The sequence below is a fragment of the Gorilla gorilla genome, chromosome 15 (genome assembly GCF_029281585.2).
Source record: "Gorilla gorilla gorilla isolate KB3781 chromosome 15, NHGRI_mGorGor1-v2.1_pri, whole genome shotgun sequence".
In the NCBI taxonomy this organism is placed as follows: Eukaryota; Metazoa; Chordata; class Mammalia; order Primates; family Hominidae; genus Gorilla; species Gorilla gorilla.
In genome coordinates, this window is record NC_073239.2 from 67,675,077 (window position 1) to 67,693,400 (window position 18,324).

General features: G+C 38.4%; 1 protein-coding gene across 12 annotated transcripts in view; it reads right to left on the reverse strand.

The window, feature by feature from the left end:
- Positions 1-982: 982 nt before the first annotated feature.
- The window catches only part of NIN (ninein), a 111,264-nt gene continuing 93,922 nt past the window's right edge, over positions 983-18,324 (reverse strand). For 6 of the 12 annotated variants that reach the window (XM_055361487.2, XM_055361485.2, XM_055361491.2 and 3 more), the window contains 4 exons: positions 16,641-16,742; positions 10,689-10,889; positions 7,110-7,223; positions 983-4,821 (listed from right to left, as the gene is read on the reverse strand). In XM_055361487.2, the coding sequence (XP_055217462.2) occupies positions 4,612-4,821; positions 7,110-7,223; positions 10,689-10,889; positions 16,641-16,742 (627 nt within the window). In that variant the 3' untranslated portion in view covers positions 983-4,611. Of the gene's footprint in view, positions 4,822-6,984; positions 7,224-7,252; positions 8,918-10,688; positions 10,890-12,091; positions 12,153-16,640; positions 16,743-18,324 lie in introns of those variants that run through there. The other 6 variants (XM_055361497.2, XM_019010029.4, XM_019010030.4 and 3 more) reach the window with 4 other exon arrangements.

Consider the following 18,324-nt stretch of genomic DNA (forward strand, 5'->3'; position numbering starts at 1 on the left):
AGGCTGCACAAATCTCAATGAAGTGCAGAATTATATTGAATGCTAGGTTAAGGACCTTACGCATTTGACACTAATCTTATTTTGGTGCTCATAGCACAGAGTCCATCAACACTTGATTATCTTCTGTATGGATGTAGATTTTCTAATCTTCTTTTCTGTGTAAATCTTACCACTCCACCACAAACAGATGGCAGGAATGTTTTACACAGTACTTTCTTCAGAGTGCAGTGTACATGGTTGCCATTGAACCAACACTGATAGTTCTGCCAGAAGTAGGAATTGATAGAAGTGTTGCAACACAGACAAACCTGAGCCTCTAGTCCCAAGTTCCCTACTTAGCTGGCAGTGTGGCCTTGAGTTTGCTAAGCTTCCATTTTCTCATCCATAAAATGGGAATAATGGTAGTTCCTGCCACGTAAAGGCAGTATGAGGTTGGTATAAAAGCTTTGAAATGAAATAAAACAGGCTTGTGAGATGGGTCAGTTTGGCCAACATTTCCAATTCTACATTTCAGTGTTCAGCATATTAACATGCTTTTAGGTTGTTTTTGTGTTTCCAACTGCATATATCTCATTCATGAGCTGCTCAATTAAGAAAGTCTGAGCCACCCCTAAAGATGGCAACATGAAATAAAGCCATCTTTGAAGCACCCAAAATCACAAACAGGGCCTTGCCCAAGGTTAAGTCATGATTCTGCAGGTAAACTATGCACTGCCACAGTATCTGGGGACCCCAAAGTGGCTGGTGTAAAAGTCATCCTTCTATAATAGAAATGGAGTCCCAATGCTCTAAATCCTATACAAATCGCTTGGGGAATCTCTTTAAAATGAAGATTCTGATTTAGTAGGTCTGGAGTGCGGGCTGAGATTCTGCATTTGTAGAATGTGTTTAGTCAAATATTTTGATGCTATCATTCTAAAGACCAACGATAAATACACTGAAACTTTATTAAAAGGTCAGGGGATATAGAAAACAAAAGGCATGTTTGCAAAATTATTTATTTACATCTTAAGCTCACATTAAAATCTTTCTAGGATAGAATGGCTAAGATGAAATATACAAAGCTGATATAAACACATAACTCATTAATCTTTATCTGAACAGAAATATAGAGATGGCTTTAGATAATCTGTTTTTCCTTCACAAACCAATGTTCCCTTAAGTCATGCCATGATAATGTCTCCCCATTAAGAACTTAACTTGTATTGCCCAAAAAAGCTGAGAAGCAAAAAGCTAACTTTGATTTGTTAAACAGCTATTCATATGCCACAAAGCCAAAACTATTTTACAGTGCTGAGAGGCCCAGATAGGTCCAAACGTGATGATTTTTAAATGAGTGCTTTGGTTAATTAGGCTTTGACTTGGTTTTTGGCATTACTTGTATAATTATATCATTCCAATGAGTCACTACAGGTAATCCATTCAAAACATGACTTGCTTAATACTATCACAAAGCACTTAGCCTTGCCTTGACTGGAAATACCTTTAAGATGCTGACAATAGCAACAATTTCTCTTTTCCTTCACTCAGCAAAAGAAATCACATAAATCACAAAATAAAAAATTCATTTCTCACATGTGAAAAAGCAAAGTCTGCCATAAACCCTTAGAGAAGAAACAGTTTCTCATAATATCTGCCCTGGGTAATAGTGCATTATTAAAATACTAGACCTGCAAGATCTCTTCCTATGCCTTGGAAGCCTATGACTTCATGATCTACTCATGAAAAATATGCCGAAGGCTAAATATGCAATGCATTGAAATTTCTGGGAAGAATTCACATTTAAAACAGTTTAAAAAATCTGGATTTAGTAAGAGTTTTAGAAAAATAAACAAAACACTGTGGTTCTACTTCTCCCCTTCTACTCTCCCTTCACAAATCTGAGCTTAAGTGCAGGCTTCTAAAAAGCAGAAGAGAGTAAAATAGAGAGGTGGGTTTTACTATCCACATTTTCCTTTTCTTAGTGTAACGTATTATCTCAAAGGCAAACTTGATTCCCTTTTCTTGAAACGAAGATCCCATCTTCTGAGACGATCTTAAATAATTGTTCTTAAATCAAAAAGTTTGAAAATCAGTGCTTTTAATAAGCAACTAAATGCCTATAAAATATATAACTTAATATTTTGAAGAGTGCTATTGTAAAGTTTGAAACAAGATCTAAACATATTTTTAAGTTTACATTTAATGTCTTTAAAAGGTCTTTTAAAAGCTATAAGCTCTATTATAAATTGCCACTCACCTTCTCAAAAATTGTTGCACAAATGCATACATTTAAGGTATCTGTATGATATTTCTCATATTGATCTTTTTCCCAATCTCATAAGTGGGATAAAATGAGAAATTAAGCACCTAGATGTTGGTTAAATTCATTTGAGCAGCATTTTGATTTTGAATAGAGATTCTAAATGTAGTCTAAACTTTCCAGAAAGTCATATTTACACTCATTGTACATTTTATATACACATAAATACAAATTTATAGGAAATAAACAAATTAACCTACACCTCTCATACTGTAAAAGACAAAAATTAAAAATACAACAACTGTGATCACATGCTAAGGCCAGCTATCTGGGAAATATTATTGTTCAGTTCCAACAGCAATAACTTTGAGTAACTTGACACGTATCACATAAATACACTACAGGTACTTAGTTTATTTTTGTCCTTAGCCTAGGCCAATCCACAGTTTTAAGTGAAACAATTTTCTGTGAAAGCTAATGCCATACAAGTGGTCAAACACTTACTAGAAATGTTTGCACCGCAGAAGAAAGATCTAAAGAAGGCGTAATAGCAGATGTCAAATATTTTGAAGTATAATTATAGGGAAGGATTAAAATTAACTCTTTATCCAGGAGGAACTCAGGGCTTTCTGACAAGAGCTGTGCAAAAATTCAAAGGTCTGCTTCATCAGTGTGAACTCCCAGTCCCACAAAAAACAGTGTCTTGTCAAGGCTCTTGTAGTAAGGCCTCCTGGGTTGACCGGTGAGACTCATAAGCCCCCAAGAAAACCTGAAGTTCCCTGATGGAAATTATTTTGTTGAGATTGAGTTTCTGACATGATGACTTCTTGGGCAGTTTGCTTTCTCTTGTGTTCCTGCCCATAAAGCAGTGCTTGATTTTGCTGTTCACCTTTTGTAAATAGATGGGCTTGGCCCTCCAGGAATATATCAAAGCGAACTTTTCGGATTACTGTCTCATTAAAACAAGCAGGTTGTTGTGATGAGCTTGGATAGTGCACTGCACCTAGTAAGTCTTCCACCAACTGCTGGCGGAAGTGGCTAGAAGCAGAGATTATAATTGGAAGAAAAAAAAGGTTACCAAATCTAAAATGTTGACTGTTCTATAAAGTTTTGATCTTGAGCATGAGTGGAAAGTCCTATTTGGCTCTCCTTGACCTCAGGTGGCATGCCAATGATTATCACAGTAAGAAATTCTTAGAATCAGATTTGAGGTATAGAAGGAATAAGAAACACAGAAAATTTTGACCTATATTAAATAAACTCTTCTATAAGTCAGGTTTTTAACCCTAAAATCAAGGCATTTTCCCCCCAGAATATTAAATTTACTAAAAACATAGAAATAAAAATTCTAGTATGGCTGTAAATATATAAGACAAATAAATGAGGTCACATGGTTTATACATTTCAAATTCTTAGAGAGGCCCTACAGTAGTTCAGGAAGACAGTTTACAGTATTGTTCCCTGAGTTCTTGAGGCAACCTCAAGTAAATTTATGAAGTCCAAGATTTGAGAGACAGAAAACCTACATGGTCTGCTTATCCCTCTTTTCTAAGAGTAGCTATTTACTCTAAAGTGGTTTGTTCAGTGCTTTCCCTATAGTTCAACTGCTTTAATTATGTGGCTTTATCCGTTTCTTAGAAGATCAGCTCCCCAAATGAAACTTTTAAGAGAAAGAAGAAAAGGCTGTTTAAAGCAAGTAAGCTTTTAACATTAGTTAAGAGTGCAATTGAGTAAATCAGTTCTAAATCTATAATACAAGAAGAGTGGTAATACTGTCACAGGTGTTAGAAGGTTAGAATTCTACAGATTTGGGTTTGTCTGACGTCAGTGGTTAATAACCACTTAATAAGCCCTGCCTCCTCACCAATTATACTCTACTAATTCTCTACCAATTCAAAGAACCAAAACTATTATAATGACTTTCCAGTATTTAAATATGTAAGAACACCTAAATTTGGTTTTAAAATAAAGTTTATAACAACCATTCTCATCAGATCTCAAACTTCAAATATCTAAACTTTACACATGGATTTGTAATAATTAAAAAAAAAAACCCAAAACCACAAAAACTCATTCAAAACTGGTATTTTTTAGGTTCTTGAATTGTTTTCATATGTCCACATTCTTGGTGGCTATTAAAATTTTAAAATAAATTCAAATCTTGGGAATAATTTAAGTAGTGAAATGTGTATTTATTTTCAAACTCCCATAGGGGTCTATTTAGAAAAACTAATTATGATAAATGGAAACTCCAGTTGTGTTGCTGGCAGTTTTAGGTTAGGCTTAATTTTAACTTTAAGTTGAGAACCTACTGAAATGTTCATCTATTTCAGTAAAGTGCACAAATATGAGTGTACCCTTTGGTTTGGCTATGACCTCAAAGGAGGTGTAGAAGTCAATGGCGCTGGTGTCAGATTCCTAACTATATTACTGAGGCTGGCAATCTTCTCCTCCAGGAGGTAATTTTTCTTCTCTGCTGTTTTCTGTCGCTGTTCAGTCACTTCCAGAGCTTTCAACAACTGGGCATTTTCAACATACAAGTCCTTCACCATTGCGTCTGCCTTAGTGTTCTTGCAGAGCTAGAAACAGAACCAGAAACATCTTGACTCCATTTCTGTAACTCTTCTTAAACCTTCAGTTTAAGGTCTGACATAAGGACAGTTGTTTTATAAAGGCAAATCACTTCTTCTAATTATATTCTTTTATTTTACAATATAGCTTTAACATCAGACTTGGCATCAGGGACACCACTGGAACAAATCCACTTTTTCTAAGCTATTTCTTTGCATGAGATGTTTATGTCAGTTACTAATAGAACAGATTGATATTAGATGGCACCAAAAGTTTTTTTTTCTACCTAAATAGGCATTATTTCTGTATTTATTCTTAAAAAATATCAAATACTTTTATAGCTTAAATTCCTGAGGTGTCAGGTGTGGACTGTTTAACTCTGCTTGTAACAACAGATGCTTGAACTTACCATTCATAACTACAACCCACTGATTATTTTAAAATTTAGCTTATGTATTATAACAGAGATAAGATTTGGGCAGTTACTTCTCCTGAACAGTCTTTGTTTTTGTTTTGTTTTGCATGGGGCCTTGTCTAGTCTAATCTTTATAGTTAGAATATATGGTCTAGGTTGGGGTGGGAAAACTTGTTAGCAGCCTTGGGATACTTTCATTGTTGTTCTGGTTAATATTTTCCAGTCCCCCTTCCCATGTTACCTTTTTAAGTGTTCATTTTACACCCAATTTCAAGTAGGGCATCTAAAAGTATAAAGGTTTATGAGAATAAAGAGTAACTAAAGAGTAGCTTAACAACCTATTAGCATTTCAAAGGGCAGGGATAAGGATGACAGCACTCTCAAGTTCAGAACCTAGATGACTGGCAGACATCACATAACATTTCAGAACATATTTTCTGTTGAACTTCCTGAATACAACTTTTTTTTCCTCCCTCCCTCCCTTCCTTTCCTTAAAAAAACACTTTGATGGTTCTTCATCGCCGACAGAATAAAAATCAAGCTTCTTTCTTGGCTCAGCACTGGAGGCCTACTGTCCTGTTCCCCCTTCCTCTCTAGTCTCTCCTCCTGCCTCTCCCAGGACAGTGTGAACTGGCAATGCTGAAGTGTTTATACGTGTCCACACCCCACATGTGGTCATAACTCCATGACGTTCCCACAGCCTAGGATGCCTTTCCCCACACTTTCTTAACTAGCTGAAATCTTAACTCTCAAGATGCAGCTTCAGAGGTCTTCAGGAAGCTTTCTTTAAACTCCTGGGTTGGATCAAATATCTCTTTCTCTTGTGTTCTCCTCTACTGAAAACAGGACGGATCCCACTTATTTCTGAACCTACCATTTGGCCAAATGCTTGGCACCTTGTAAGTGCATTCTATATGGGCAGGGGCTCTGTTCACTGTTGTATCCATGTGCCCACGGCAGGACCTGGCCCACAGTAACTATGTGTTGAATGCTTGAATATGTAAAGAACTGAATGGATAAATGCTCACTGAACGGGACTTTTTCTTCCCTGTGTATTAAGAAACAGGACAACCAAAAGTTGCTGTCTACAGCTGAATTCAGACCCTCTCTTGGGGTTGTTATTCTTAGCTTTTAAGTATCTAAAGAACTAGGTTGGGCATTTTCTGCCCCCCACCCCACATGTTCATCTCAGTTTCCAGAGAGGCTATAACACTCTCCCAGAGGGTAGTACTTTCTGCTTGTCTCTTCAGTGGATGTGCAACTAATTTCTAAACACCAAGGTCACATCTGCCACCAGCAGGTGAAAAGGAGCAGGCTGTTTAAATGGTCCTGGAATCTGGGGTCTAGATTCTAACTCAAAGTACATCTTTTTGGAGTCTAGCTGTAGCAATAAGATACTTGTTGAGGTTTTCATAAGCTGTTGGGAACAGGAAAGCTAAAGTTCCATTTATTATCCCCCTAATTTTTTAACCAATATCATTTTTCAATTTAAATAGGAATATTTCCTGTCTTGGGCAGAGAAAAATCTGTTGATTCACAGGGACCTAAAGCATGTGAATGGACATGCTTTAGGTCTATGTGAATCAATAGATTTTTTCTGATCTTTAAAATCTTAGGTCCATGTAAATCATGTTAGCAAAGATTTACACTTTTAAATTGTGGACAAACATGCCTTAAACAGAGCTTTGGAAAAAATACAGAGTTCATATTTTTTGGGGTGATATGAGGGAGAGCAAATCCTAAGTTCTTACAGACATTTATAATAGAATTTGCCTTTATTAGACAACATAAGTTAACGAGTTAATGGCAATAAAGGGATGTAAAACTGGAGTTAAAGCTGGAATGTGAGGTGGGTGAACAGAGATGACCGGGTAGGCTCACTTGTTCTTTGAGCTGATTCACTTTCTCTTGAAGAAGGCTTTTCACTAATTTCAGTTTCTGTTCAACTTCTATCATTCGTTCCTCCATGACAGTTACCAGTTGTTCCTGGTTTCCCTGAAGGGAAGAAAAGTATATTATTCGAAAATCATGTCACACTGAAAACACTGGTTTATTTTCCCCACAAGATGCCTAGAGAAAGGACAGCAAATGTTTTGCCTTTGTAACAGGAAGGATGGATTTCTCATGAAATGAGAGTTTTGAGCCCTGCATGGATTGCATATGTCAGAAAAGTAACCCTATCAGATAAAGGATCAGACTGAAAAATCAAAAGAATCTTACCTGTGTTACCATCATCCCCCTGATATAAAGCAAAATTCTGAAAACCCATAATTTAATACCTGTGAGTACCTCTAGTAAAATGGACATCCAAGGTAACTTGGAAGATAGCTATCAACCTCCCATCTGTGATCTGGGTCTCTGCAATGTTATGGGCCTCTCAACAACAAAACAAGCACTGAATATATTCAGGGTTTCCTAACATATCCAATCAGCTTGCAATATGCATGTCTGTTTTTCCTTTGAAGTGGGTGATGACTGTGAGGGTGGTAAGTTTCTTTCTTCATAATAGCCTCTTCCTGCCAATTTTTCTAGTCATCTGTTTCCCACTTGTAAATGTGAAGCACACATCTGGATTGGAGGATGGGTTTACTATCAGAGCAGATTGAAAATGAAAAATCTCCTGTTCTCACACAACGGTGATGGGTTAAGGAGTAAGTGAGTTTTGGAGAGGAGAGAGACCTAGAGAGATTAGAATGCAATTGACTTATTAGAATGCAACCCCCATCCCTCTGCAGTCCACCAAAATGTCCCCATAAGGAATTTCAGATTTCATAAAGGTGTTAACAGCTGATGGTAGTTAAGATATACTTTAAAAGACATGCAGAATGACCAAACATGAGTCAAAGGCTACCATCTGTTTAGATACTAAGTAGTAACACTTAATCCTAAAAGAAACCCTAAATCATGTAGTAACTATCCGGAGGATAAAAATTGTAATAGGCAAAGGTCTAATGCAGGAAGTAAGTTACAAAAAATTGGGCCTGGAGGACATCTAGCTTTTAAAAAGGCCTATATTTAAAAAAAAATAATAGCTTTTTAAAGTTCAAACATAAATACAAAATGTCTGATGTCTATCTGCCCAACAACAAAGCAAAACCAAAAAAAAAGAGATAATTCAAAGAACATAGAGTTGGCAAAAGAGTGGAAAAACAGGAAAAACAAAGGCAGTCATATACTTAAAATTTATTTTATTGTTTCATCAAAAATTTCCTGTCAAAAAGATTTGTACATCTTATACAAAACAGTATAAATACCCCTGGTTTTCTTCAAATTCCATATATAAAAGTAGTACCTTTTGTTAAAAATAGTTACAACATATGGAATGAGAAAATAAATATATAGACTACATCCTTTCAAGAATCTTAAATCCACACTCTTTAAAGGGTATAAATAAAATGATTTGTAACAAGCTGATGTTTGTGAATTTGATTCACAAGATCTTTCATTTCTACATAAATAAATAAGAGACATAATACTGCAAAGGTTTAACAGTAAAAATAATAAAATAATTTAAAAGAGCACTTAATTCCAACATAGCTTATGTCTGTGTGTGTGGTGTGTGTGCATGGGTGGGTGTGTGCATCTGTCTGCCATGGTAAGAAATGCCATCAATAGCAGCCCAGTTTTCACAGGTGCCCAATCCTTCTGTAGGAATCTGCGTGCACTGCTCGCTGCTCCGGTAGCAAGGCCTAGAGAAAGAAGGCAAGTAGTACACTTCACCCTCATGTCAGGATGAGTTTTTAGGGGGAGTCTAAATTCACACATCTACAACGCAAACAATTTTTAAAAGCACACACATTAACACTACATAGGCAAGCAAAGCAACACAAAATGCAGAAGAGATCACATCACTCCACACACAGAAACGTGCAGATTTAACAATATTCTGTATTCTTAAAATTAGTGTCAGCTCAGCAGCGGGAAGTGGGAGAGCCTGCAGTAGCATTCTGGTGAGAGTAATAAGCAGTCCACCCTGTCATCTGGTTGGAGGATTTTTTTTTTCTTTCAAAAATCTTAGTTTTTGTCTAATCCTGAAGGAATTGGAGGAAAAGGATATTTTTTTTTTAACATTGGTGGGTGGGTTGGAAACAGCAGGCTTTGAAAATAGGGTGTAAGAGAGCAATGAGAAGAATCTTGGAGGATCATTTGGTTAGAAGGTCCACTAAAAACTGAGATCAAAGTTTTGTAGTTCAGTTATATACTGGAGAATTAAAGCATCTAACACTCTACCATCACAATTTAAGAACTTTAATACTGGGAAGTTGAAGAGGTATGTATAAAGCTTCCAAAAACAGATTTTAAAGCTCATAAAACAAAAACCTTCTAAAATTTATTAGAAATACAGCATAGGTACGTATGTAGAGGGAAAAGTTTATTAGAACTGACAAGTGGTAGGAGTACTTCGTAATTAAGCATAGATGGATAGTAGAAGAAACAGAACTGTTCCTATGTAGAGTTCCAGGGCTAATGTGACTTTGCAAAGCCACTTTGAGGGGATTCAAATAAGAGATAGGAAATCCCTTATCAAGCATTAACTGAGAGGCAAGGTATCTGAACACACAAGTGCATGCAAACCAGAAAGGATTAATGTAGAATTCCACAAAGTAGGACTTCGTATTTTATTCCTAGTTCTGAATTAACTAAATAGGCAAGCCACAAGAGTTAAACTTCTGAGAAAGGATGATGAATGAAGCACTAAAGAGAAATAACTCTGAATACTTGAAAACCTAAGTAATATAAGATTGGATGTGGTGGTGAGCTGGGATCATGCTAATGCAAACAATGAAAAGATTTTTATTTTCTTAAATAGTTTTATGAACTATGTCAACTAGAAAGATGTCACTGACTACACACTCTATTTGTTGTGAAAAGTCATCACTTGTGATTTTCATGGGATGCAGCAGGCTGCACGGCTCTGGCACAGGAAAGCTCTGTACTTTGTTAGTAGCGCATATCCTAGCAACATTTAAATTTTGTAATATTTTTGGCATGGGATGGAAACATCAGGCCAATTGTGTGCTATGTTTAAGTGATCCTGATACTTCATCATTTATTACAAATGGGCAAATCATCTATTACAGAACACTAAATGACTCAGCTTAGAAGCTGAGAGCTCAAAAGTAGCACCGCAGTTCTATGGATTTGCCATATAGGTAAAATATCTCTCTGAAAGAAGATTTAGGATTGTGATTTTGTTTTGTTTTTTAAATTTAAGAGACGGAGTCTTGCTATGATGCCCAGGCTGGAGTACACTGGCTATTCACACACATGATCGTAGCTCACTGCAGCCTTGAACCTCTGGCCTCAAGCGATCCTCCCGTCTCAGCCTCCCAAGTAGCTGGGACTACAGGTGTGTGCCATCAGATTCAGGTTCTTTCTCTCCACCTTTGAACTGGTATAACTTTCAAATAAACAGGTAAAATTAACAGGTGATCTATTAGAGAAGAGAGAGCTTCATACCTGTGGTGTGTTGGTTTCGGAGGTCCTGTTTTCAAGTTCCTCCTGCAGGTGCTGGTTTATCCTTTCTGCCTGCAGCAGCTGGTGTTGAAGCTGCAGAAACTGCTCCCTGGGCACCATCGGACAGGCTTGCTGCTGGAGCAGCTGCAAATCCCAAGCATGAGGGGACGGGCTAGGCGTCGCAGTGGACCTCAGGTGCTGCATCTGAAGGACAAGGGCAAAGCCCTGTTCAGCTGAGTCCCTTCAATCCCAGAGCTGCCCTTTATGGTGTCAGGCAGTGAGTAATGAAGACTATTAATTCATTAATAACCCCAGACCCACTGAAACTTGGGAACAGGACAGCATATGGGCCTGAGGAATATAGAAATGAGAAGCTATTTCGCTTAGCAGAGAATATGCTTAATAAGTAGGCTTTCTTAAAAGTTTTAGGCTTAAAAAGCCCTTCCCAACTCTGGAGTGATATTAAGGGCATGATGTACATAATACATGTGAATTCTATTTCATTTTTTCTTATACTGGAATAATTACCTCCCCCCTTTTAAAAACTGGGGTTGGAGAAAGTGGTTATGCTTTAGGGTTTTACCACTTTACCATTCATAAAGATTGTTAAATGTTCAATGACTACATTTTTTCCAACCCCAAGTTAGCAATTTTTTTTGAAGAACCTCATCTTGCATCTAAAATTATTTTAACCTACCTTTAGTTTATCAATATGTAGTTACACCCTTAGATTAAACCGCACAAGACAGACAATTCTGGGGCATAAAGCAATAATATCCTAGAACATCTGGGAACTGGAGAACATGGAATGGAAGTATTCAAGACAATGAGGAAATGTGTACCAACATGCCAGTCAAAGTGGGGGAGAGGAAAGGGAGGATGATGCACAGCATTTTGGGCAGTGAGGCAGGCCACCTCACATCTATACACACGCGGAGCATGCGACAAACATTACCAAGACTAAACTCAAGAAGCGGCACCTCCAGGCTTGTGAGAAGGTGGAAAAGGACCTCTAAGACTCGGCTATAACTAAATGTTGCCATGAAATGTCAGAGCCACTATCCATTTCCTTATATCTAAATTTCTAGGTGGGAGTGGGGGCATTGCCCACTTTGAAATACCTCTAGTTGTAGATTCAGAAAACCACTTTGTTTTCATGATAAAAATTATGGAGAATTATCCCATAATTTTGTATCAGTGGGATAATTTTCTTCATACATAATGCTTTAAATACTGAGGAAAAGTTTGATGTAAACAGACATATTAATTACACCATTAAAACAAAATGAATACTGGCTCTTTCCTTAAGTACTTATTAACTGTTACAATCAACAGAAATAACATGAGCAAGGGGTTTAATGAGATGGCTCCATGCTATGAAAGTTCATTGAAAGAGAATGTTCTACCTTCACACACTATCTCAGGCAGAGAACTGCACCCTTCTCTGCTACTTCCAACCACTGAGTTCTAGGTACAGGTTAGCCACAGACAAGACAAAAAGAAGAGAAAATTACAGGAGTTAGAGAAAAGTATGAGTAATAAAAAGAGAAAGAACAGTACTAATTAGGTCTATTATATACATGAATAAGAGCATATGAAAGACACATTTTTCTGTATATAAATTCTACAGACATTAAAATGTCCTACAACTCTAATTCTGCAAGTGCATCTTCACTTACTGTATCCTATTTGTGCCCCTCCCAATATAATGATTTAGAAGATTCCAGGTCCAGGCCAGGCACAGTGGCTCATGCCTGTAATCCCAACACTTTGGGAGGCCGAGGTGGGCAGATCACTTGGGGTCAGGAGTTCAAGACCAGCCTGTCCAACGTGGTGAAACCCCGTCTCTACTAAAAGTACAAAAATTACCCAGGCATGGTGGCACGTCACCTTTGGTCCCAGCTACTCGGGAGGCTAAGGCCGGAGAATTGCCTGAACCTGGGAGGCAGAGATTGCAGTGAGCCAAGATCACACCAATGCACTCCAGCCTGGGTGATAGTGAGACACCATCTCAAAAAAAAAAAAAAAAAAAAAAAAATAGGTCGCGTATGGTGGCTCCCAGCACTCTGGGAGGCCAAGGCAGGTGGATCACGAGGTCAGGAGATCAAGACCATCCTGGCAACGTGGTGAAATGCCATCTCTACTAAAAATACAACCGGGCATGGTGGTGGGCGCCTGTAATCCCAGCTACCTGGGAGGCTGAGGCAGAAGAATCGCTCGAATCCGGGAGGCAGAGGTTGCAGTGAGCTGAAATCGCGCCACTGCATTCCCACCTGGTGACAGAGCGAGCCTCCGTTAAAAAAAAATAAATAAAGATTATTCCAGGTCCAGTACAGAATGGATCTGATGTTAAATCTCTTGCCACTTGGAGATGTAGAATGCAGTATAAACTATAAGCCATTTTGTTGTTTAAGTGTCTGAAATGTTAGCTATCATAGAGGTACACAAGAGACTCGAGAACTGCTGATGTAGTCTGTAACCCTTTTGCTGAGTGTTCAAAACAAACTTATTGAACCGCTCAGGTTGAAAAAGCTCTGAAGCAGGCGTCAAATTCTAGCCCTAATTTTTTTCTTTTCCTAGTCTAGTGATCTGTGATCTTTAATTACAGTGGGGGGATGTGTTATGTTAGAACCGTGACTGTTAAACTAGTATATAGAGATGAGAGACTACTTCTCCCAAGGGAGTGCATATATCGGATTAGAACCATGAAGACAGCTGTGCTCAAATCCCCTGACTCCAGAGACTCTGATATAGAAACCTGTCCCTGCCCAGCCTGCCACCCGTTGCCCCAATCAGGTAAGAATCCCTGCCAGAGTGAGAAGGAATGTACCTATCCCTCAGGTGAGCTGGGACACACTATGCATCCCCCAAATTAACCTACTCTATAGGTATCATACTATAAATACAAATCCAATTTGTAGCGCTGGAGAGGGGGAAGGGTTAACGCTTAATAGCTACTGCCGAGTGATGAACAGGTTTTGGAAGGAGTGGTAATGGTTGTAGGATGTTGTGAATTTAATGAATGCCACTGAATTGTACATTTTTAAATGGTTAAAATGGCAAATTCTATGTTAGGTATATATTTATCACAGGTTAAAAATTAATATACTAAAAACCATTGAATTGTACACCTGAAATATGCAAACTATATAATATGTGAATTATACCTCAATAACACTGTTTTTGTTTTTCTTTTTTTTTGAGACGGAGTCTTGCTCTGTCACCAGGCTGGAGTGCAATGGCACAATCTCAGCTCACAGCAACCTCCACCTCCTGGGTTCAAGTGATTCTTCTGCCTCAGCCTCCTGAGTAGCTGGGACTACAGGTGCATGCCATGGTGCCCGGCCAATAACACTGTTTTTAAAAACTTCAATCTGGAGAAATGTAGGAGAGATCAGGGAACTCCCAACACTTTGGGAAGCTGAGGTGGGAGGATTGCTTGAGCCCAAGAATTCAAGGCTGCAGTGAGCTGTGATCACAACACTGAACTCTAGCCTGGGTGACAGAATCTCAAAAAAAATATCCAATTTGTATAAATCTATAGCATTAATAATTTTTTTTTTGAGATGGAGTCTTGCTCTGTTGCCCAGGCTGGAGTGCAGTGGCACGACCTTGGCTCACTGCAACCTCCGCCTCCTGGGTTCAAGCGATTCTCCTGCCTCAGCCTCCTGAGTAGCTGGGATTACAGGTGCCCACCACCATGCCCACCTAATTTTGTATTTTTAGTAGAGACGAGGTTTCACCATGTTGGTGATGCTGGTCTCGAACTCCTGACCTTGTGATCCACCTGCCTCAGCCTCCCAAAGTGCTGGGATTATAGGCATGAGCCACAGTGCCCTGCCAATAATTCAGTTCCATTTCCTAATGAAAGTTTCATTAGAATAAATAGGTATGAGATGTTCTTTTCAGTGTTCAAATAGAAAAATCCATGCTTTTTCCTTAGCTATTCGGCTCCAGTGTCAAGAACACTCAATTTTCCTCCTCTGTTAGCAAATATTTACTACGAGGTGGGAAAACAACAAGGGGAAATTGCTTACGATGGCTAATAATGTTAATGGGTGCTGGGTAAGACTGGAACAGGCAGGAGAAGAACTGGTCTCTTGGCAGAGCCTCTGGAAAGGCACTCACAGTGACTAAGTACACACTGCTACTTTTCAATTTGATACTAGACATATGGGCTTAGTTTTAGACATCTTATTCCTCAGAGTATATAATTATATTTCATCAGAAAAGCATGTCTACATCTAAGTACAGCCCACAGCTCAAAGTTTTGAATGCATTCGTTATATTGCTGTTAAAAAAAGAAAAAATGGTTTAGACTTCACTAAAACTTTCATGAATTTCCCCTTTAGTTGATAAATCAGAGAACACAAAATTGACAAACTTCACTGGTGATTTAATGTTAGTGCTATACGTTTGCCCATATTTCACATTAAAAATCAATGCTTGGTGCTTGGTTTTTAGAAGCTACCTTTGCATGTGGCCAGCTTCATAAAAGAAAATACTTAAATAGTTCCATTTCTTCTTTTTCTTCTTTTTTTTTTGAGATGGAGTCCGGCTTTGTTGCCCAGGCTGGAGTGCAATGATGTGATCTCGGCTCACTGCAACCTCCGCCTCCCGGGTTCAAGTAGTTCTCCTGCCTCAGCCTCCCAAGTAGCTAGGATCACAGGTGCCCACCACCATGCCCAGCTAATTTTTTTGTATTTTTAGTAGAGACAGGGTTTCACTATGTTGGCCAGGCTGGTCTCGAACTCCTGACCTCAGGTGATCCACCTGCCTCAGCCTCCCAAAGTGCTGGGATTACAGAGGTAAGCCACTGTGCCCGACCCCATTTATTCTTATAATTCTGGCTTAAAAATATGTGTATACACAGTACTTTTTAAGAGCACAAAAAGACAATTTCTACAAGTTCTTCTCTGCCTTACATAAGTCTTATAGTTCACTAAATGTTAGATTAACTAATTTCATTTACCCAAGGTATATCAATGAAATCCTTAAGAAGGATGTATACATAAGTTTGTTATATCCTATAATTAAACTCGGTATTCAGAAAGCAATCTAGAAGACTGGAACTCAAAGTCCAAGCTGACAAGCTAGTTTTATAAATCCATTTTTTTTCTTTTTCTTTCTTTTTGAGACAGGGTCTCTCACTGTCTCCCAGGCTGGAGTGCAGTGGTGTGATCTCAGCTCAATGCTACCTCCAACTCCTATGCTTAAACAATCCTCCTGTCTCAGCCTCTCAAGTAGCTGGGACTACAGGTACGTGCCAGCACACCTGGCTAATTTTTGTATTTTTTTTTTTTTTGTAGAGACAGGGTTTCACCATGTTGCCCAGGCTGGTCTTGAACTTCTGAACTCAAGCCATTTGACTGCCTCAGCCTCCCAAAGTGCTGGGATTACAGGTATAAGCCACCATGTCCGGCCACAAATACATTTTCATAGTGATCAGATGTACCTCTCACAAGGCAATCCTGAGTTCTAAATGTAGTAATGAAGAATAGCAGCACTTGAAATTAAAACTTCCAAATGTTAATGCTCTCAAATTTCCCGCATGGATTTCCCAACTGAAGAGGGTGCTAGAGACCAATCATGTCTATAAAATGCTGCAATATAGGAGGGATCAGTGAACTGGTATAAACATGGTGATGGCAAGAGTGCTCAGGGCCCCTTGGCTAATCAGAGAGTCCCTGCCTCCCTGAATTTGCAGAGGTACAGGTCTTTGCATTTTAGGTCATCATTATTACTTACTCTGAAAAGCAGTATGGCTTCCTATGGCAGTATAATGAAGCAAAGTTGTCTGTTAAACTTGGTAAGGCAGACCAAAGAATTCAACTTGGCAGTGTACTTAGATTTCCACAACGGGAATTCAATGCCATGTCTAGTCTCTCCCAACAAATAGCTCATTCATGGATTAACATATTCTTCATAGCTAAGGCCATCTGCTGAGAAACTTACCTCCATGAGCTGCTCATCCAGTTTTACTTGTTTCTTTTTCAGGCCTTCATTTTCCAAATGAATTGTTTCTAATTCTTGTTCAAGGGAATTCATCTGACTGACCTGTTTAAAAAAACAAAATATTCCCTTGAAACAGAAACAAAAACACTTGAGTTGTTCTACTTTATTTTGACAAATCTGTGCTTGTCAGAAATCTCAACTCTTGGAAGAAAGCCAAGTTAATTCAGTGACAAACAAATAATACAATTCAGTGTATTGCTTATGTTTAAGTAATCCAGTTTTAATCACCTGTCCTCACACAGAATAGATTCCTTAAGGCAGCTGGCTTTTAAACTTGGATGCCACCCACTGTAAGAAATACATTTTATCTTACAACACAGTACACACACCCACACATATGTACAGTACATATCACTGAAATATCCTTACCATGGACCATGTACTGATATTTTGTAGTATATTAATAAAAAATGCTGGTTTCCATTAAATTGATTACATAATCCTCTACTATGGATCTGCAGCAGGAAAAATACTGTCTTAACGCAAACTTAAAGGCTTAAAATTGAGAGTACATAAAACCTGATTTATATAACTTTTAATTTTAAAGATTTCATGAGTACCTTTTTTTTTTTTTTTGAGACAGAGTCTCACTCTGTCACCCAGGCTGGAGTGCAGTGGCACAGTCTCAGCTCACTGCAACCTGCACTTCCCAGGTTCAAGCGATTCACCTGCCTCAGCTTCCCAAATAGCTGGGACTACAGGTGTGCACCACTGCACCCAGCTAATTTTTGTATTTTTTTTTTTTTTTTTTTAGAGATGGGATTTCACCATGTTGATGAGACAGGTCTCGAATTCCTGACCTCGTGATCTGCCCACCTCGGCCTCCCAAAGTGCTGGGATTACAGGCATAAGCCACTGCATCCAGCGGTGTAAAGAGTATAACTCTTTACTACAGGAAGAACCTAGTGAGCTAGAGGACACGAGTCAGAATATTGCTCAGTAAAAAACATACAACACTATCTATCTTAGAAAGCTGATTTTGCTTCTATCAAAAAGAGCTGAGGAGAACAGCAAGAATTGTGAAACAGAAGTGTAGTCTTCCAGGTCCATTTTAAACTTCAGTATTATTAAAAGCCTATCACAGACTTCTTTCCCTCTAATGAGCAGCTAAATGAAACCCATTTTCTTTCTGCAAAGTTTACTTGAATGTACCTGAAATTAAATGACATTTCAGCTTTTCAGCTTTAGAGCACAACCAGGCCTTCTTACTGCAAATGGTCATGATAACTTTCACAAAAAAACAAAAATTTTATGAATATTTTATAATGAAATATTTTTCTCAGATTTCTAAACAGACCATATTTTTTATAAAGAGGTAATAGTGAAAACTGAGTTTCAGTTTAGAAAAAGAAAAGTAACAACTCTGAGAAGTCTGGTCTAGAACTCTAAGTTCATGGGACAAATTACAGAAAGCAAACTGATTGGCACTGCAGAGGTGTGACCAGGGGGTAGCCAGCCTCCAAGAGGCCTCAAAGAGCCCCACCTCCGGGTATTCACACCCTTATACAGTCCTCTCCCACACTATACTAGGGTTAGTCTGCGTGACAAATACAGTGCAGCAGAAATGTTGGTATGTCACTTGCAGGATTAGATCATAAAAGGACCACAGCTTCTGTCTTGGTCT